This window comes from Lagopus muta, chromosome 1 (genome assembly GCF_023343835.1).
Source record: "Lagopus muta isolate bLagMut1 chromosome 1, bLagMut1 primary, whole genome shotgun sequence".
Classification (NCBI taxonomy): domain Eukaryota; kingdom Metazoa; phylum Chordata; class Aves; order Galliformes; family Phasianidae; genus Lagopus; species Lagopus muta.
Genome location: NC_064433.1, coordinates 178,789,357 through 178,810,494, shown reverse-complemented (window position 1 = coordinate 178,810,494; position 21,138 = coordinate 178,789,357). Strand labels below are relative to the sequence as shown.

Below are 21,138 nucleotides of genomic sequence, written 5' to 3'. Positions count from 1 at the left end.
ATGATCCATCCTACCACTAAGAAAAACATACCAGTTCCTAGGGTCTCTATTCAGAGCTAATTCAATCATAATCCAGAAATATGCAACGTACACATAATACAGAAAAAGGTGACCAACCTCTAACATGGAACAGTACCAGAAAAAAGGAGGAGACCACTGAAATCATTTCCCATGACTTCAGAAACACACAGAAGCTGAAAAGCTCAATGGGTTATAAAGTCCTTCCTGTAAGATTATTTTTCACTGTGAATCTTTTAGCAATTGTCTCCCACCTCTCTTCATAATAATAACCCTTACTAAGGGCTTTTTGCATATTTTATACTCTACTTCTTTGGTGCTGTCTTCAGTAATCATTTTCCCTTCCCAAAGGAAAACACGCATGCAATTGGCAGTTCATTCCTTGACAAAAATTACACTTGCTTCCAAAGGCAAAAAGTTCAGAATAGTTTTAACACTGAGTATTCACCTTAGGGTGAATACACCCTCACAATCAGGGTTAAACACACACAGAAGTCAACTTAACCTTCCTTAGCTTAATGACCAAGAAATCTCACACTTGCTTAGATTTAAAAAAAAAATACAAGTTTGCATCTTACTTGGGGAAGAAAGAACACAAAATAAAATACAGGGCAAAGTTAAAATACCCATTCATCTTGCTTGCATAAACAGCTAAAAGAATATTATGGGAAATACGCGTAGCAGGTTGTATGGCAAGAAGCTGCTGATATTTCTTTGCCAGTTTTGAGACAGACTTCAAACCTGATCATTTCTTTGTTGGAGCTATTGGCCACTGGCAGGAAGAAGAATGGCATGAGAAGATGATAAGAAAACAAGTAAATAAATACAAGTGTATCTGATAGAAAAAGAAAAAAAGTCTCATGAAAATAGCTATTAAAAGTTTATAGTAAGTACCTTCCCTGAAGTGCAAGGAATGGCCTACCCTTCCCAGGATTCATCTGATTTGCAGACTTGTTCAGCAAGCTCATCCATGAATGAGCTGTCTAACTGACAGACTAGATCACACTCTGACCAGCCCAGCCTTCTTTGCCACAGCCAGGTAAAAGAAGGCCAACAGCTCCACTACTCTTCTCTAACTAGGAGGGATAAGCAGTCTCAAACTGTTCCAACAAAAGTGTAAGAAATACACCTTGGAAACATGTAAATCTGGTTCAGAAGAGATATGGAGACTACTTGCGTTTGAGGCCAGGATGTGGAGCCCGGGCAGCCTGATTTAGTGGTTGGTAATCCTGCCCATGGCAGGGGATCAGAGCTTGACCATCTTTAAGGTCCATTCCAACATAAGCCATTCTATGATTCTATCTGTATTTCCCAGACCAGTCAGACCGCTACCAGGTGGTCTCTGCAAAACAGAACCAGATGGAAGAACAGCTCAGCCTCTCACACAGCGCCCACATCTCCTCAACAGGGTGACCAGATCCCAGGGGAAAGCAGCTCAGCCAGGCCTTGGACAAAAGGCCCCACAAACCTCCACATCCCTCAAGCAAAAAGAAAGAGGTCGTGCCTCAGTACTTCGGCAACGACAGAGATCAGTGCTGGAGGACTACTTTCTATCCTTCCAGTACCTCTGAGCTAACCACCACCACAAGGGACAGACGGCTCCGACCGCTGCCTCACAAAGGCACTCACAGCCCGGCCCCTCTCCCAGCCGGGCCTGAGGTCTCCGCCTCCTCACACACGCTGCTACCCGAAGCCAGCTCTGCAGCCACAAAAACAAAGAGACTGCTGTAATTTCAGGAATCACATTCACTTACATCCGAGTAAGTAAATAAATGCATCTGGCGGCATCTCATGTCCGCCAACACGAAAGGGGGAGATGGAGCACGGAGCGCTCAGCGCTGCTCTCACGGGCTTTCATAAGGATTAGTAAAACACACCGACACAGCTCCAGCAACGCTAGCTCGGGTTACAGCAAACCCCTGAACGGGTCTAACATTACTGCAGAAAGCCAGCTCCCCGCACACAGCCGCCTCACCACTCTCCCGCCACACACTACCTGGCAGCAGGCCGCCATCTTGGGGCGGGCACAAGCCGCTCCGCCCGCCGTCATGGCGGCGCCCCGCCCCGCGGGTGGGTCCGTGCAGGGTGGGGATCCCTTCTTTATCGAACGAGTGCCGTGAAGCCGTGCGGTGAGGAAGGTGTGGAGGTCTGGTGCGGTCGGTGTTCTTTGACGGGTTTTCCCGAGCTGTAGCAAGCGCCTCGTCGCTGTACCCGAGGAGCCGGGAGGCTGTGCTGGGGGAAGGGAATGGCAGCCGCCTTCTCACTCAGCCACTCCGGCAGACTCACCGAAGTGCACAGGCTCATCCTCCTCCTGGTGAATAAATTCTTCCTTGAGTCAGCAGCCGAAGCAAAGCGACGTTGGGACTCGTGTCCCCGGCCGGGCAGCGTCATAGCCGCGCACCGGGCTCAGCTCCTTCACAGAGGGCGCGTACGTCTGTGCAGAGCGGGGCAGCGCAGGGCTGCCCACCCGTTCCTGCCCACAGCCGGGACCCCGGCTCTCATTCGCTCTTTTTTTTTTTTTTAATCTGCCACAAGACTGAAGTTCAGCGTTACCTACTTTTGGCAGGCTCATTCTCACTGTAGCTTGTTATCTAAAAAATACTTTTTTTTTTTCTTTCTCTATTTAACTACCGGGCTGATTTATTTTCTCTCTCTCAGCCTCCTTTGTGGATAGTCAACCTTTTTCAAGATAAATTAGATGTGGGATTCCCCGGTGTGTAGCATGCAGGGCAGCCAATGAGCCTTGTAGACATGCACTCAGAAGCCAGCTTTGTGACTTTGTCCCAGATCCATGCTCTGGATTAGTCTTCCCATGCAGTTAGGAGGGGCTCTGCTTACCCAGGAAAAAAGAGTTGTCTCCTTTGGGGCACCCACCGTGACCTGTCCTGGGAACACAGCTATCTAACGTGCGGCAGGTACAAGCACACAAAGGATGTGAGGCTGGTAGGTCATGTATCCCAGCCTGTGAAGATAGTTTGTGGTCAGAAAGGAGATCCTTCTTCCTTCTTCCACCTGTCAGTGGCCCTCCATCACTTTCCATTTTTGACCCATGCTGGACACACAAAGCATTGTGACAGCACAATTCTTCTGATTTAGTCTTCTCACACATACAATGTGAATATTCATAGGATTAAAGAATCACCAAGGTTGGAAAAGACCTCCAAGATCATCCAGTCCAACCATCTACCCACCACCAACGCTTCTCACCAAAACACATCGATACATTTTTTTAACACCTCTAGGGATGATAATTCCACTGTTTCCCTGAAGAGCCTGCTCCAGTGCCCGATCACTCAGAAGAAGCACCTCTCAGTGTCCAACCTGAATCTCCCCCATGCAACTCATTAAGCAACATGTCAAATGCCTACCTAGTAATAGTATTGCAGGGAGTTTGTTAATTCTTACAGACTGTAAATATTAGCATTATCATGTCTTTTTATAAGCCAGAATGAATGGGGGAAAGAAAATCCTCAGAGTGCCATCAGCCGCTTCTCTATCAGAATATTCTCTGAGGCTCACAACTCTGGAAAGCATGCAACCTGAAATCTACTAAAAGAATAATTTTAATTAATTCTGTTTGTACTTCATTACCAGTTTGTTCTGACAAGTGGAAAATACCTGCCCAAAGGTTGTTTTTGTTGAGTGCCCACATTCTGATTCAAAGCCCTGAATGCGTGGGCTCCCAGTTCCTGTACTTGGCTGTCTATTGTGTTTTATCCCCCTGGGACACATGCACTGATGGTGGATGAGAAATATAACATAGGCTTAGTGGGTTGTTATATTTCAGAGAACAAACCAAGGGATTCTGGCAGCTCATCCTGTATTCTCCCACCATCATTTGGGTTTATTCAGCCTTATTCTTTTCAAAATTGCTTTCTGGGGGAGGAAAGAATTACTGTGTACCTCTTTTCTTTATGGTTAATAGAGTCAAGAATTTGGGATGTAGATTGGAATAACCTTGAATAACCTTGGAATAACCAAGCCTTGTCTAGTGGTTGACGGCCATGCCCATGGCAGGGGGATTGAAACTAGATGATCGTGACGGTCCTTTTCAATCCAGGCCATTCTTTCATTCTATGATTCTATGATTTTTTCCCTTGTAAACACAATGAAATTTTACCTCCATAAACAACATTCACACCTAAGAAAATTCCACCAATTAAAAGGAAAAAAAAAAAAAATTAAAGACTGGGCGTGTTTTGTTTTTGTGTTTTTGATATAAGCTTATTTTGATCATATCAGAACTTCTATTCCCTTTACAGTTTAAGCCCTAGGCATTTTGCAGTCTGCTCTAATGCTAGAGTTAACATGAGCACAGACTCCTACAGATACCACTGTGCTTATTGACCACATGTTAAAATATATCTCCGTATGGTTAATGATACTGTCGCTGAGTAACCCACAAAAATCTCACAGGGATTCAAAAAGCATTTGCATTTATGTGATTACAGTCTCTGATTAAAAGTATTCCCTATGTTGTTAGCTGTTTGCCTATTCCCTATCCACTTCAAATGATAGTAAGTAAACAGATAACAACACTTCTGTTTCCTTCAGCAGAATAGAGGTTACTGATCCATACGTGGAAAGACAATCTTACTTCCTTATATGCTAATGCAGTCCAAGCCATGCTGTAGCCTGATGTGATCACACTGGATTTCCATCACTTTCAAACCCAATTAAAAGAAAATCACAGCAAAATAGTAGGATTTGTTGTATTAAGTCTCTTGATTTAAGATGCTGCTATTTAAGAATCATGACAAATAGGATATGTTTCAGGATAACAGTTCGTTACAGAAATAAGAAACCTCTTAGCACAAAATCCTCCTCAAAATCACTCAAGAGCGGTAATGTAGAGGAGCACGATAGTCAGCGATAAGACACAGATGGATTGTTCTAGGGTAGCATTCGTGTAATAGTTAGGGACTTTGACAAGTATCTGTTGACCTAAATTCAAAATGTGCCACTGCTGCCACTTAGAATAGTAACATTCTCCATAACAAACCTCTGCAATGCCAAAGGCTTACATTTTTCAGGAAGATAGCAAGGCTGGCTCTGTGCTGCATGTCACTTTGATTTCGTATTTGTAGTGTTCAATGCTACATTTTGCATTTCTTTCTAAACACAGAAAAACAACCCAAAAATCCAGTTTTTGAAATTATTTACCAAATGCATAAGACCTAGAAAAGAGACAAGGAGAATTCTAGACCCAGTGAAATCAATGGGAGCTGTGCCAGTTATTACCATGAAGGCAGAACTTATCCTTATTTTCAAATACTAGTAAACAAAAATTACTCATTCTCAGGAGATTCAAAACTTCAAATAACATTACTATGCTTTCTGATTTTAGCTACAGTCTCTGCATCACTGTAAGGTTTTTTTTTTTTCCTGAAACACAAGACTTTGGAATACATATATTTTTTCCTTTAATAAAAGCTGTTTTTTTTCTGAAATCTTTAGAATCAGAACTTTAAGAAACACATGTAACTGCATAAATCTCACAAGAACATTGTAAAATTTGGCAACGCTTTTTTGTTACAAATGTGTGGCTATCCATGCATTCACTATCAGCAAAAGTCTCTATGAGGTATCATTCTACTGTGGAGCAAGTTTCTTTGACATAATGATAGTTGTATCTTCTTCTGAGTTTTTGAGCAGGAAGATTTTCAGCTCTGTATTGGTACAAGTACAGATCTCATCATCCAGATTGTTTAGAAGGTCAGCGAATGTTCAGGTTTGGATAGTGGTTAATTGAATTTAGCACTTCTGCTATGCAGTAAGATTGCATTAATGGAACATAAGCATACGTCTTGTTAAACTTGGGAGGGAGGAATTGTTTTAACTTCCACTGCTGGATACGCTGCAAAAGTGTTCCTGTACTGCTGGGTCTCCAAAGACGTGTCACTAGACCAGGGAGCACAGTCCTGGAGGCTGCAATAAACTAAAACATTTGATGTCTTCCTGGAATGTCCTCAGAACATTCTTCAGAACTTTCAGGCACAAGACAGAAATGACTGCATCTCTGATGTGCACACTGCAGGTCTGAAGAACTTCAATTACTAGTACTGCCACTACAGATCTCCAGCTCTCGCAAGGTTCCTGACGTGTGCACACAAATATCGACAGAGAATTTTCTCATTTGATTAAGGAAGACTCTAAGAGATTTAAGTTCCCAAGGCACAACTACTGGAATGCATAATATACATGAAGATCACCTAAAATCTCCCAATACAGCTATTTAAATGCTGTCTGCTGACAGCTTTTTTCTGCTCATGTAAAACCTCTCAAAGAAGGGCACCTGACATCCAAAATCCCACATGCATCAATACTGATCAAATCATACCCTGCAGGCATTTGTTTTACCCTCAGTTTTGATGTTCTGGATTTTCTCTGACCACAAGCAATCCTAAACAGTTAGGGTTTTAAATCTTTCCAAAGCCTCATCTCCTCTGCTGTAAGAGTAGTAATGGTATTCCTGCTGCTCTAGAACAAGGGTCTTCAGTATGAAGCAATAGGCCACTGTTAGTTTCTCATCAGGCTCCATGCACCTCTATCATCACATTTTTATTTGAAGATGTTGTACAATTGCAATACAACATCACACATTCATGGACCATCTACTTCAGGCTTGGCGATTATTAAATCTATATATTACTGCTGGGAACATTTCTCAAAAAAAAATTCCTAGTCCCCTGTTAGCCCTATACTAAATAGGAAATGCTGCCTCCATTGCTCAGCTGACTCTTTCTGTGCAATTCAGCCAGTCTAAGTCTTGTGCTAGTCTGGTGTAATTTCTAAGGCATTGGAAAGTGCAGAACAATACCGTACAGAACAATACTGTACAGTACTGAGAGAATGACACAAAATATTGATCTCCCACCAAATTACTGAACATATATTTTCATTTAAGCTTTAACACCATGTTCTTGCCTTTTACAGCTGTTTCTCTCAATGAGACAGGAAGCATTATTTTTTGGAATTGCTTGTTGAATTATATTATTCTCTCCTGGCCCTACAGTCAAAATCTTACACTAACCTGGCAAAACCCAGTTCTGTCACAAGCAGTTAGGATTTGGTAGGCGTTCAGAAAGCAATCCTGTACAGGGATCCTCCCTGATATCTGTACTAGGCAGGCAGTCTGCTCTCCTGCATCTCCTTGGAAATCATTTCCACAATTATCCTTCAGGGCATGGATGTACTGAAAGGACAATTATGGAATATCAGGCAGTGAATTTGTCTACTTCATCAGTCAATGCATTTTTAAGCATATCGCACTTGCAGTCCAGAAACAATCTGCTAAGCTTATTTTTAAATGCATAGTGTTGTTTACATATAAATAAGTAATATTAAAAGTTTTCTCAGTCTTCTGTGTTTTCGTTATAAAGCAGATCCTCAGTTCTCCAATAGGACTGAAGAAAATATCGCCATGTGTTCCTTAGGCTGGGGCTCCGTACTTTCAGCCCCTCTCAGGCATCATCTTAAGAGGTCTCATTAGCTTTTGTTCATGCAATAGATTCATGTTATTTGGTGGAATAGCTGTGCAACCATGCATAAAGCAACTTCAGCTGAAATCTTGAAACATGACCGTTTATTCATGTCACCCCACTTGCTGCTCTTGTAATCCAGTATTCATTGACTTCTCTGGATCTGTACACATATTCAGCACATCTAAAAAATACAGAAGTTGCAAGTTTTTCATCACACCACTTCTCTGTGACTCAATTTGCCAATCAGCTTGATGTTTGGATAAATATTTACATAACTTGTCAGTGGCTGTGAATCTTTATGAATCATTGTTTGTGTAACACCTGGTGATCCTTGAATGAAATGCAGCATATGCAGTCAGACTATTGATTTGAGGAGTTGCAATGGATACATGAAAAGAAGAATGAAGAATGTTCTTTTTCCCTTGATCAAAATTTGTTTCAAAGAATATATATAAATATAATATATATATATAATAAATATAAATCTTTCTTCTTCATGCATGCATAATGTGATTGGTATCTTAGTGAATAATATTAGAACAGAGTCTGATACAAATCAGTGTATTCAAGTTTGCTCATTTTTATTAAGATAAAAAAGCAAGTACTTTTATTTTAATAAAATAATCAAAATACTTGTCTACATCATTTTTTTCTCTCTTCTACTTCTATATGGAAATACCAAATACAATTAGTTAAATTTAAACATTCTAACATTAAATGCTTTTAATTCATAGGAAGACCTTTCTGATAGAATTCTTTGGTTCAAGAGATGGGTAAACTAAATGAACATATTGGCTGCTGCACTTAGCTGTCATCTCTCAGAAGGCTGTATGAGTAAGCCTGACATACTTCATCTCCCATATTATCGTCATCTACTTGCTTTTGTTATTGCCTCCTGTGTTAAGTTTTATGGCATCTTCAGTAAAAGAAATACAAGTGAAACCAATTGTGGCACGGTAAATAAATAAAATAACAAGAAGAGAGGTTTCAGAAATGATCATGAAGGTTATGTGCAGACTGCTTTCGTTGCTATAATATCAATGCATGAGAGTCACGTAATACACGTCTCAGGACTTTTCTGTATTTGATGCTTGTCCTGAGCTAGACACAGATAATTCGCAGCCGTTCAGTATTTCAAAGCAGAATGTTGACACAAATACCAAATATCACAATGATTTCACTAGAAGAAAATAGATTTTATCAAGGGGAACAGATTTCTTAAGCAACAAAATTATAGAAGCTAAGGTTTGGAAATATATTCTCTCATCCCATCCTTCTCTTTACCTCAGCAGGATAGTTCTTTATAACACATTTCCATAGTGTTCTGCAACTCATTTGTAAGAGTGCACTCTGGGGGCAGGATGTCTGCAGGTAATTACACTGGACACTGTCCCAGGAATGGAGTCAGCACGTGTAGACCAAAGAAAGGAATCTCTGACTGCATCACATAATTCAGGATCATTACCTGGGCAGTGCTTGGAATGGGGAGAAATGAACTACAAACCACAGGCCACACACAGTAAATCTCAGCGTGGATGATTACACAGAGTAAAAACAAAATGCTTGAACGCATATTGTACACTATCACTATCAGATGTAAAAGAGAGATGCTAACCCAACTAGCACGAGGATCCTAAGATGAAAGGCTCAAAAAGTGCAACAAGTCTTTGATATAAGCAAATATAAGCAAATCATTTACAGGTTTGCATAGATCTCCAACAGTCCTGTTTTCACATCTCTTATATTTCTTTTCATTTATTAAATGTAAACTAGAAGGCTTCAAGCGAACATTTAAAAGTTTCTGGCTATGATGATGTAGGATCAATAACTGGACTGGGAACACCTGTCTTGCACACATAGCACAGAAAACTGTTTACTATGGACACCTTTCCCTAGAGCTCAATAGCTAACATGCCTCTCCTGGAATTCCTGCTCCCACTAGCAGCCTCTTGGAGTTCAGATTCCCCTCAACTCTCACTGACCTTTTTATCTAGTAGGGAGCTCACACCCCAAGTGCACGTGCTTCGAACAGCAATAAGCTGGACTCAGACAAATGCCCTCCCATCTGCTCTTCTACGTGAGCATCCCATTCACCACATGACACCTCCCAGAAGGTACTGCTGGGTGTTTCCTGGATGGCATTCTACACCTCAGGTAATCTGAGCTTGATTCGTCTCTGAACATCTTGACAAGTGCATTAGCATCAGACTTGCTAATTACAGTGTTCTGTTGTCAGCTGCTACCAGCTTTGGAAAGCCTCCTCTGCTCATACTAGCATTTGGCCATTTCTTACAGAGTTCTTCAGCACTGCTTCATATAAAACATAGGTTTTCAGTTGACAAGAGATGTATTTTCATGCAGAGTGAGAGCACAGCCATTTAAACTGAAATCAGACTTCATGATTTCGAGCAAGAAAAGGTATAAGGAGAAAGCAAAGCCTATGTAATACAGAGCTTTTCCCACAAGCAAAAACTTTGATCAGCTCAGTCAGTGTAACGAAGAAACACAACAGTCAGTCCTGCAGTACTTAATCCATTACTGTTCCTTTGATATCACAAGCATCATTATACTTAGCAGTATGCTTCCATTACAGCAATTTTCTTCTAAACACACAGCACTGTCACCAATTGCCAAATGTACTGTGGTCCCTTAAATTACACCCAGCTTAACAGAGCAAGATCAACCACTGTGAAACAAATATACAAACTGTCAGTTGTTCTAAAGTTCCCAGGAATTGCTATCAGCATGACTAACAGCAGTGATGTGGTTCATCACACCCCAGCACTGCCCAGCTGGCAAAAGGGCCCCTGAAGGCCATGGCAGGTGAGGAGGATTGAAAACTGAGCCTGAGAAAGTTTTAATTTATGCTGAGAGGATCATGTCTCATCCTTAGTAAAGTCTAGGCTTTGAGCTTCTGAAGCTGAGGTAAAAAAAAAAAAAAAAAAAAAACCCTTTGTGTAGATAAGGGGTTGTTTTTCTTTCTTATCTTTGCTTACTATTTTTATGACTATTGTGGAGTTAGTTAAAATGCATCCTTTCACCTGTTTTAAGCAAAATAAGTACAAGTGTTTTAGCCGCCATCTGTATTACCCAAAAATGAAAAATCTTACTTGTCAAAAAGAAAACAAAACATAGTAATACTGTGAAAGCATTTGCTGAAGAGTAACTCCTTGTGGTGCATTTAATAATGCTTGGGTGGCACTTCTGAGAAAAGTGCTGCGTGGTGTCACAGCATGGCAGGCAGGTCCTTCACAAGGGCACAGCGTGTGTATTCTTTATTGATCTCATCCTTATCAGTGAACTGTACAGCAAGAACTTCCATCCAAAACAATGAGGGACTGGAGCTGTTGATTTTTTCACAAATATCTGAGGTAGGTTGCTGTCTGTAGTGTTTTTTTTTGTTTGTTTTTGTCACTTCTGTCACATTCTTTAACAGTCTAAATTAATCATGCAGGTGACCTTGCTGGTTTTTATTACTCACAGCAGGCTGTATTGGCTATAGCTGAGAGTGTGACATTGCTCAACTAGTGGGGTCCCCTATCTGTTTTTTTCTAATGTTTTTGTACATTGAAGTGTACTAATGCTCTACTTCTAAATACAGGCTGTGCTTCTGCTGCAATGCACAGTTTATTCAATTTATGGCAAATAAAAGATAATTATGCTGTTAAAATAGAAGTACGGTGTAGGAAAAGGTTCTCTAACTGCAGATAATCAGAAGAGCTGAGGGCTCTCTAATCCATGCTACTGATAGCTTTAAAATGCTGTTTAGTTTTAACTTTGCATAGGACCTGATAATGAGCATGAAGCATAAATAGTACAGGTAAATTCCATCTCAAGATGTTACATCAGACTGCAATTTAGTATCAAGGGATTTGCAGGAATTCCTCCAGGGCTGAAATGGCATTGCATGACCACCGGATGGCCAGTTACTGCAATCTGGTATCAGTCAACAGGCAGGAGGCCCTGGGAAGTTCCAGGCCATTGTTCTAATCCCCTACCTTGCTGCAGTGGGAAGGGACTTGAAACATAGACCCTTCCCAGCTTATGTTTAAAGTGCCTCTACATATGTGGACAAAAGTAAGATATCTGGGAAGGAAGGTTAGTGTGGATCTGGCTTATGATGCATCTTGGATAATTATGAGTGCCTTACGATGCTGTTAGCAGACTTTGGAAATCATATTTGAACAACTACTGAAGCCCCTGAGCATGGCTTCTCTTACCTAGAGCAGTTTCTGACAGGTTCAGAAATGGGGAAGTTAGGCTCTGTAGTGGAGAGCAGCTTATCGAAATACAATAAATAGAACTGTCACCATGATGCAGGAGCCAAGAAGAGGAACCAGTTTTCTAGTTGTGTTCATGCATGGAATTAAGCTTGAAATCTGTGGATGTTTGTAATTGAAGTGAGAGGTGAGGCAGGAGGGCTGCTGCCTGATGCCCAGTATTTGGTGGGGCTGCTCGGCTGCTAATGGGCAGCGTGGCTGCAGCAGACTGCTGTGCTTTGCCCTGCCTTGCAGCTGCTCTGCAGACGGCAGCAGCCATCAGCACCGAGGTGAAAGAGGGACAGCATTCCTCCAGTGCAGGAGTCAGCAGCAGCCTGTTTTGCCTTCAGTGCTGATGCATGAACAGCATTTCCTAGCCATCATTAAATGTGTAACGTTATGACCTTCATGTTTTCACCGAGCTTCTTGAATGTTATGGTTAATTATGCGACTGAAATGACTGGGGGAAGAAAAAAAAAAAAAAAGTCTTGGAGGAAATTAAACTGTGTCCCTTTAACAGTCATGCAGAGAGCTATTTTCAGGTTAGACACGGAAAACACTTTGAAAAAGAGGTTAATTAGCATTTCCAAAGGACATCCGAAAACTATGACTATTGAATACTGTGGGGACGGGAACGCGGCCTGCCAGCCTGCCCCAGCCCAGCGCACATCTGGGCAGATGCGGGTGGCGGTGAGAGTGGGCAGGCCGCCTGCCTCGGGCCGTAGTTAAGGCGCTGGGCAACTTCAAACGCGTCTGCGGATACCTCAGACGGCGGTCAGTTTTCTCTTGGAGGGAAGAGCCTCGCAGCCCGGCACGCCTGCGATCCCGATGAGCAGATCGCAACTTTGAGGTCCTCCAGGTACGCTGCTAGAGAGGAAGGACCTGTGTGCTGGGATACGGGAGCGGGGCCGGCTGCCTCCGCACGGCCTCGGGACGGCACCGCCCTCCCGTAGGAGCGGCGGGCACGCAGGTACGGCGCGGCCGGGGGCGACCGGAGGGGAGAGAGGTGCGCGCTGCCCCGCGGGAGGCCGGGCTGCCTCAATGCCATCCGCATCTCAACCTGGATCTGTACAACGCGCCCGGGGGCCAGCCTCTGCCCTTGAAGAGGGCTGCCGGGGACGGGCAGCTTCCTCCCGGCCCCTTCCCCTCCCCGGGGCGGGCTCGGTCCCCGCCGCAGCCGCGGTGCGGGCGGCCCTCAGGCTGCGGCTGGGCGGCGGGCGCTCCCCCCTTCGCCCTCCGGTAGGCGGCACCGGCACCCGCCTTCCTCCGCCGCCTCCTCCTCCTCCTCCTCACCTTCTCCGGGCGCCGCAGGAGCGGAGCAGGGCGACCCGGATCTCGGCGCCGCACCGCCCGGCGACGGCGGCCCGGGACGCGCCATGGGGCTGTAGCGGCGCGGTGAGTGGGCGGCGCGGCGCGGCCCGAGGCCCGCGGGCGGCTCCGGGGGTGGCGGCGGGCGGGGCGGCCGGGCCCGGGTCCGATGCCGGGAGCGAAGTTTTGACCCTCGGGGACACGGGAGGACCCCGTGCCCGCCGCAGGCCGCTCTGCTGGGCGTCGCCGCGGCCCGGGAGCGGAGCGCAGGGGCTCGGGGTTCTGCTGGCGCTGCGCCCACCCCCGAGTGGTGATGGAGCGCAGAAGTTCCGCGCGATCCCGAGTTCAACTCCGGGACCGATGCTTCGTGCCGGATCCATCCTCTCCGCTGCCGCTTTCCCTGCCTTTCCGTGAGAAGGGTTAAAGCGGAGCGGCTGAGGGGGTCGGAAGGGGACGCGGCGTTGTCCCGTTCCGGCTCGGCAGGTAGCTGGATTTGTGACAAAGGCGTTTGGAACAAAGGAGCCATGTTAGCAACTGTTGGAAATAAATTAATTCTGCGGCTCGCACGCTTTAGTAAACCCGGTTTTTCATTCATCTCTCCCCTGTCCCCGCCCTCGGCCAGCCCAGTGTATCCCGAAGTGAAATGGGAGAAATGGCATCGCTTCCCTAAACCCGCATCATCCCCTGCACCGCTGCTGACGCGCGATTCACCTCCCGCTTCAAACAGTTACGCGTTTCTGAAGAGCATCATTTTGTGCTGGGAGAGCCTCCAAGAGCTGAGGCAGCGGTGTGCTTGTGATGCAAACGTCTCCTCATCCTGAAACCAGTCTGTTTGTACCCGAGTTTATTTGACGTTTTTGAGGAACACAAATCCAGAAGTCTTACTGCTTTTGGGGAAAGCCTGCTTTTCTTTGACTTTTTGGTTATGTGGAACATTGCGTTTCCAAACTGAATAGGTAGAGCTACATCTAGAAATATCTCCTGCCTTGTTCAGTTCTCATAATTTGTGTATTGCTTTCAGCAGTATTTCAGCTGAAACAAGTGCAAACCCACATTCCTGTAGCACTAGACTTATCAGCAGGGCTAATAGATGCTTAGAGACAGGAAGCCTATGGTTCTTCAGGAATGAAATCATGTGACAGCATCAGATACTGTATGTATGCTGGCAGAAAAACAGTAGAAAATACTTCCAGGAAAGCACTAAACAATAGGAAATGAGCTAACAACACATTGGTTAACTTTCCTGCTGGCTTGCTGATGAATAATACAATACTTTTTGCTATGAAACTTGCTAGGGCTGAGTGTATAACTGAAATGTCCACATTTCAGGGACAGCTGTGGGACAGCATTTTATTATTGGCTGCAATTGCACTGGGCTCTTGTAAGCCCAAGGGTCTCCTCTGGTTCAGTGATCTTTCTGTCACTCTTGACCTGGAATTACAGTCCCTCAATGTAACCGATGTTAGCAAAACCTGTTCAGCTGTACATACAGGCACGGGTGGTAAACAGAGCCAAGGCAGCTTTATTTCTCCCAGGGGGCCATGTGAAGTGTTAGCGGTGAATTGCAAGAGCAAGCCAGGGCTGCCTGGAGATCTGATCTTGCATGGCTTAATGTTCTCTCTCATGAGACTTTTTTTTTTTTTTTTTTTTTTAATGAACATCTTGTTCTTCTTCATTGGAAAGCTTGTTTTATATGACATTCCTTTGGAATCTTTGGCTCTATAATGTAGGCCAGAAGACTGCATGGGAGAATTTACTTTTCTTGAATACAGGCTTTGGAAGCAGACTCTGATCTTTAAAGAAGGCAAGTCTTGCTGGAATACTGGGGAGGAAGACAATTGGTGAAATTCCAGTCAGGAAAGGGGGATAAACTGAAGAAAAACAAAACGAAAAAATAAAACTTACGTGAAGAGATGCAGGGAATGGCCACGGCAGCACAGCACTGAGACTGTGATTCAGGCTTAACATCCTCAGTATCTGCAAGCACTGAGCTGTGCTCCATGCCATGTGCCAACACTGAGCTGGGAGATGTGTGGCAGCACCTAAGCTTGAGCTGGAAATGCTGCTTGCTCCTGTCAGGCTGTGGAAAGAGAAGTGAGATAGCAGGAGCTGCAGGAGGCAGCCTCCTGAGTCACTTCACATCATGTATGGGGCTGCCTGAGCATTCCTTTTCAGGGTGAAGTCAGACATTGAAGGTGGTAAGCTAACCTGTCTGACTTTGCCTTGAAACAAACTATGGATATGTTTACACTAGCAGGTTGGTTTGCAGCCAGCCTGAGTATCTGACACATCCTCTGGAGACCTTCTCCTGTGTCCCTGTGCTGGTTCAGGTCTCAGCAGTCTCACTACAAGAGAACTGAACTCCAAAGAAACGAAGCCAGGAGTCCTGCTCCAGAGCACTCCCCGTCGATGATGTAGTCTCCTGTAAAGGATGTTGATTTCAAGACTCAGCTGTAATCAAGTGAGCAGTTCCCATCCACCCACGCACAAAACCAATTAAGAGCCCCACACCAGCTTGGTGAGCTTAAAACACTCCTGGCAGTTCATTCTCAAGTGAGCTGTCCCTCGCTTCCAACAAGATGTGAGCAACCACTTCTCAGCTTTCTGCTGCAGCTGAGAGGCCCTTCACAAGTTAGTTTCCAGCACTTGTACTGAATATCGTACCTGACTGTAACCAAGTGCCTGGGCTCGGTGTTTTTAATGTGTGCTAATCTGCCTGCAGGTCCCTAGGCTGAGTGCTCAGTTATGTTCCAGCCAGCTACAGTCACAGATGTACAGAGGAGCATGGAGAATAGGAGAAATGCAAGAGTGAAAAGATGGGATTTGAAAAAAAATACTTGTAGATTGAACAGGTGAAATGGCAGCTTGTGAGAGAAGATTTGCGAGGTACAGTCTAGCACTTTCACTATAGGAAACCATGTACCTGTGAGCTATCTCCTTTCTGATATCAGTTACTGCATCCAGCATTACTTCACATGCATTTTTTTCTTCTTAATACACATGCATATACTAATGGTTTAGCTCAGACTGCTTTTGGAAGCAAATGTTCCAGCTCTCTCTGCTTTTTTTTTTTTTTTTAATTTCTTCTTCAGCTGGTATTGTGGGCTAGTCTGGGAATACCTGAACATAAGTGGGAGGACATGCTCTGGGAACTGTCTTACTGCATCCTGCCTGCTACCAGTCAGCCAGTCCCAGAGACAAGGCTGGAGCTTGTCCAATGTCAGTATCAGGTGCTTTGTTTAAAAACAAACACCTTTTCCTCCTGCTCTCCACTATGTAGTTTCAATTTCAAATGATTGGCACTGTTGTTTCTTTTCCCTTGGCAGAGCCATTTCTGTTGGTCTGTGCTAAGTGCTGATGTAGCTGTAGCTCATGTGGTATGTATTTTCCTACATAGAGATGGATGCTCAGAGATATCGTGGCCAAGAAAATGAGTCATGCAGGATTCTGTCTCCTCATCTCTTTGTACCATGCTGCTAGTTCATTCACAGTTAACTGATATCTTCTGAAGGTACTAAACAGGCATTCTTTACACAAACAGCCTGAGTACAACTGGTTATCAATGTTGCAAGTGTAGGACTTACGGAATCATAGAACTGCTTGAGTTGGAAGGAACCCTTAAAAGTCATCTAGTCCAACTCACCTGGCATGAACAGGGACACCTACAGCTCTGTTAGACTGCTCAGAGCCTGCCCCAGCCTGACCTTGAATATCTCTTGAATCTTGAATACAGGGCATCCACCACTTCTCCGGGCAACCTGTTCCAGTGCCTCACCACATTTGTTGTAAAAAACTTGTTCCTTATTTCCAGCCTAATTCTCCTCTCTTTTAGCTTGAAATTATTTCCCTTTGTCCTATCAAGCAGAACCAGCTAAAGGGTCTGTCCCCTTCTTTCGTATGGCCACCCTCGAGAAAACAAATGGCTGCAATCGGAACCTTCTCTATTCCAGGTACACAGCCCCAGCTTTCTCAGCCTGTCCTCACAGGGAGATGTTCCATCCCATGCATCATTTCTGTGGCTGTCCTCTGGACGCACTCCAACAGGTCCGCATCTCTCCTGCAGTGAGGACTCTATGTCTGGATGCTGTACTCCAGGTGAGCTCTCACCAGCATAGAGCAGAGGGGCAGGATCACCTCTCTTGCTCTGATGGCCTCGCTTCCTTTGATGCAGTCAAGGGCTCAATGCTGCCTCATGTCCAGCTTTTCATCTGCCAGTATCCCCAGCTCCTTTTGGCAGGGCTGTGCTCCATCCTTACAGCTTGTACTGATAGCAGGGATTGCCGTGATCCATGTTCAAGACCTTGCACTTGGATTTGTTGAACCTCATGAGTTTCACCTGGGCCCACTCCTCAAGCCTGTCTAGGTCTCTCTGGATAGCATCTCGTTCCTTGCACATTTTGACTGCATCCTACAGCTTTGTGTCATCCACAAACTTGCTAAGGGTGCATTTGATCCCACTGCTGATGTCATTGATGAAGATGTTGAAGAGCACCAATCCCAGTACTGACCCCTGAAGGACACCACTTGTCACCAATCTCCATTTGGTCATTAAGCCACTGACCATCACTCTCTGGGTACGATGTTATAACCAGTTCCTCTTCCTTTGAACAGTCCACCTGTGAAATCCATATCTTATTTACTTGAAGAGAAGGATGTTATGGGGGACTAGGGGGGACAGGACTAGGGGAAATGGTTTTAAGTTGAAGGAGGGAAGATTTAGGTTAGATGTTAGGGGGAAGTTCTTTACTAGGAGAGTGGTTAGGCCCTGGAACGGGCTGCCCAGGGAGGTTGTGGATGCCCCGTCCTTGGACGTGTTTAAGGCCAGGTTGGACGGGGTCCTGGGCAACCTGATCTGAATGTGTATGTTTGGTGGCCCTGCTAGGCAGGGGGGTTGGAACTACATGATCCTTGGGGTCCCTTCCAACCCGGGTGATTCTGTGATTCTGTGATTCTGTGACTGTGTCAAAGACCTCACTGAAATGCAGATAGCTGACATCAGTGGCTCTTACACTGTCCACTGAAGCAGGTATACCATTATAAAAAGCAACAAGTTTGATCAGACAAGACTTAGACCACAGTGTATTCTTTCTGCCACATATTATGTGCCTGTTTGCCAAAAATGAACTGATAAGTTTCCTTGGACCCCAAAACTGTGATGCTACTGGGGTCAGCATATTGTGGCTTCTGTGGCCATTGTGCTGATGATGAAATTTTGCCACTGATTGTTAGTACTCTTTATATAAGAAATATGAAGCAAAAATGACAACAACAAAACCCAAAATCTTCCTTTTTTTTTTTTTTTTTCCAGAATGCTTCAGGTATTGAGACTTATCCATGACACAGCAACAGTTTGTTGCTGTATTGGTAATACCTGCACTTGGTAGGCAGACAGTTGATAGAAGTGGGCACCTTAGTATGAAAAAACCTGTGTTCATGGAGACTGTCATCCCTTTCCATAGCTCTAATAGGCAGTTATAAGAGCAAGCCTTTTATTCTCTTTCCCACTTTACCTTCACAGAGCCGCATCCATATCAACATTGGCTTGAATGCATACCATCAAACAGGCTGTGCCTCTAGGAAGCATGAAGATGGGATTTGTTAAATTTGGGCTTGCTAGGCCTTCATGCTGTTAGTGTTAAGGCAGCCTGACAAGAACAGATGGACTGAAGGAGGAAAAGAGGAGTTCTTGCTGTACAACTTGCAGAAGGGAGAGGAGCTAGGGTACTTTCAGAGAAAGATAAGGGAAATGGGATATACTCTTGGCACAGATTAAGAGATCATAAAGTCTATGCCCATCTATTTGGTGGGGAGACCAGAATGCAATATCCAAGCATCTTAGATAGTCATGTTCTGTGAACCTTGCTTGCCCTGGCCACTGACAGTACAAGTGTTTTGCGAGATGGTCTTTCCAAAGATCAGTGCTGTGTCCTTAGGCTGCTGTATGCAAATGAGAAGCCTGAGAACAGCTAGATTGAGATTTCCTTTAGAGAGGGTAGATGTTTCAGCATTAAGTTTTGATACTATAGACTGTTTTAGCTTCTCATTCCCTTTCCTCCCTCCCACTAGGATGGTTTGAAATTCTGAGGGATATTTCTTTTATTGAAGGAGAAACTTGAGTTGTACAGCATGAGCAAAGATTTTGTTCTTCTGCATCCTAAATGTTCAGTTAACATCACATGCAAACCAAGCAATTTGGGAGTAGCTTTGAAGCATGAAAATAAAAAGAAAATCATAGTCAACATTTCAGTCTTCAAAACAAATAAACAATAATAACAACAAAAAAACAACCTGGAGAAAATCTGCATCAGTGCATTGTGCTATTTCGTACAGGTTACCATCTCAGGTATTTTATCAGCTCATATTGCTGATTTATTATAGATAAGCCTGAAAATGTTTTGGAAACTTGTATTACTTATTTTCTTCAAATAATATTTCTAACTACTGCTTTGCCTTTGTGGTAAAGGGCAGGACTATAAAAAGTACGTGCCCTAAGTCAAAAGAGATGTTGAAGGAAGACTTTCAGTGTTGCACTGTGTTAAGGAGTGTGTTACGGCAATGCTGTCAATCATCCTGCCCTAGTTTGCATTCTTCCTGGCTTTGCTTTGTTCTTCCCCTTCAGTAATAACATTGCAAAAACAGTTTCCTCTGTTCTTCGTGTTTCTTCTTTCTCATCTTCCTATGTTGTCTTATCCCCTTTTCCATTCTTCTGCCATCAAATCCTTGCCAGCATCCTGTTCTGTCTGAAAGTGAGCACCTAAAATAAAGCAAAGAACAGAACAGGAAGAGGCAGAGGGAAGGAGGGAACGATGATACTTCCCCCTTTCTTTGCTACTGACCATCTTTCTACTCTTTTAGAAAGGACACCTCCCACAGTTACCACAGGAGCGTGTGAGGATGTTTCTTGAGCCCTGCAGGAAAGTGCTTCATACATTTTGCTTACTAGCTAATTTAGCTATACTGATCTTCAAGGTATTCTGTCTCTCTTTTGCAGGTTTTCAGCATCTTTTCCTTTTACTTGGTCATCATAGTGGGGTGTTTGTGTTACTGTTTCCCTTTTTGCTGCAAATGTCTCTGTCACCAAACTCCATTATAGCTTCCATTCTCCACCACTGATAGATGCAGAGCTTGATTTTGATGCTGATTAGAGTTTCCTTAGGGTACAGAAGGATGAAAGGAGTCTAAATGTAACCAATTTTAGTGTTTTCAACCCTTGTTAATGGAACTAAACTTGGAATGGAAAGATACTTGTAACTGCCAGTGCATAAGCCTGTTTGAATGACAGACTTAGAAAGATGCCCCTAAGGTGAGTTTTGACCATGTTACCATTTCACTTTTTTTCCTAAGAATGGCTCCAATCGAAGTATGGGGTTTGCACTATTTATACCAGCAACTTAAGAAGACTTTCTAGTTTCCGTGAGCAAATAGATTCTTTCTACCACTTCTATGAATGCCCCAGACATTAGTAAAACCAGAGAAATCTATCCTCCACCAGTTATGTGCTTTCTGCCCAGAAGACCCAGAGCAAGGTGTTGTACTTGGAAGTGTCCCAGTTTCCTACCCTCTTGGATGAAATAGTAGGGCATGAAGCTTGTGGGGAAAAAAAAAGCCACAGTGGGATTTGCAGTCATCTTTACTGTGGATTAAGTATGTTGCTCATTTACTGTGGTTCCTCTGCAGATTGCACTAATTTGGGCAGCTAATGGTTGGAGCGTAACACTTGTCATAGGATGGTCAAATACTTCGCAGTTACTTCTTGACATTATCTACTGACTTGCTTCAGAGGAAGTGGTTACTCTCAAATCCTCCTTTGGGGAAAACTGCTTATAAACTCATAGAAGCACAGGCATAAATTCATACATGCTTTCTCTTGCCTGCCTACCTTGGAGAGCTCTATATGAAAGTTGTCACTGGTATGTCAAAATAATCTGAGTGCAGTGATAGGAAAAATGGGTATCAAATGGAGCAATTTTCTGATAGACCAGAATGAATTGTATGGCTCTCACCCAATTCCAGGGTAATTCTGCTGCTTTGTGTTACTCTAGCCTGAAAGCGCTGTCTGACCTACAACC

General features: G+C 44.0%; 2 protein-coding genes across 9 annotated transcripts in view; one reads left to right on the top strand and one right to left on the bottom strand.

Moving 5' to 3' along the window:
• The window catches only part of ALKBH8 (alkB homolog 8, tRNA methyltransferase), a 47,361-nt gene extending 45,205 nt beyond the window's left edge, over positions 1-2,156 (bottom strand). The window contains exon 1 of one of the 5 annotated variants that reach the window (XM_048935318.1): positions 2,015-2,156. In XM_048935318.1, the coding sequence (XP_048791275.1) occupies positions 2,015-2,068 (54 nt within the window). In that variant the 5' untranslated portion in view covers positions 2,069-2,156. The other 4 variants (XM_048935295.1, XM_048935319.1, XM_048935305.1 and 1 more) reach the window with 4 other exon arrangements.
• Positions 2,157-12,379: 10,223 nt separating this feature from the next.
• ELMOD1 (ELMO domain containing 1) overlaps positions 12,380-21,138 on the top strand; it is a 44,254-nt gene continuing 35,495 nt past the window's right edge. The window contains exon 1 of one of the 4 annotated variants that reach the window (XM_048935440.1): positions 12,380-12,620. The gene's annotated coding sequence lies outside the window, so the exon portion shown is untranslated. The other 3 variants (XM_048935449.1, XM_048935431.1, XM_048935424.1) reach the window with 3 other exon arrangements.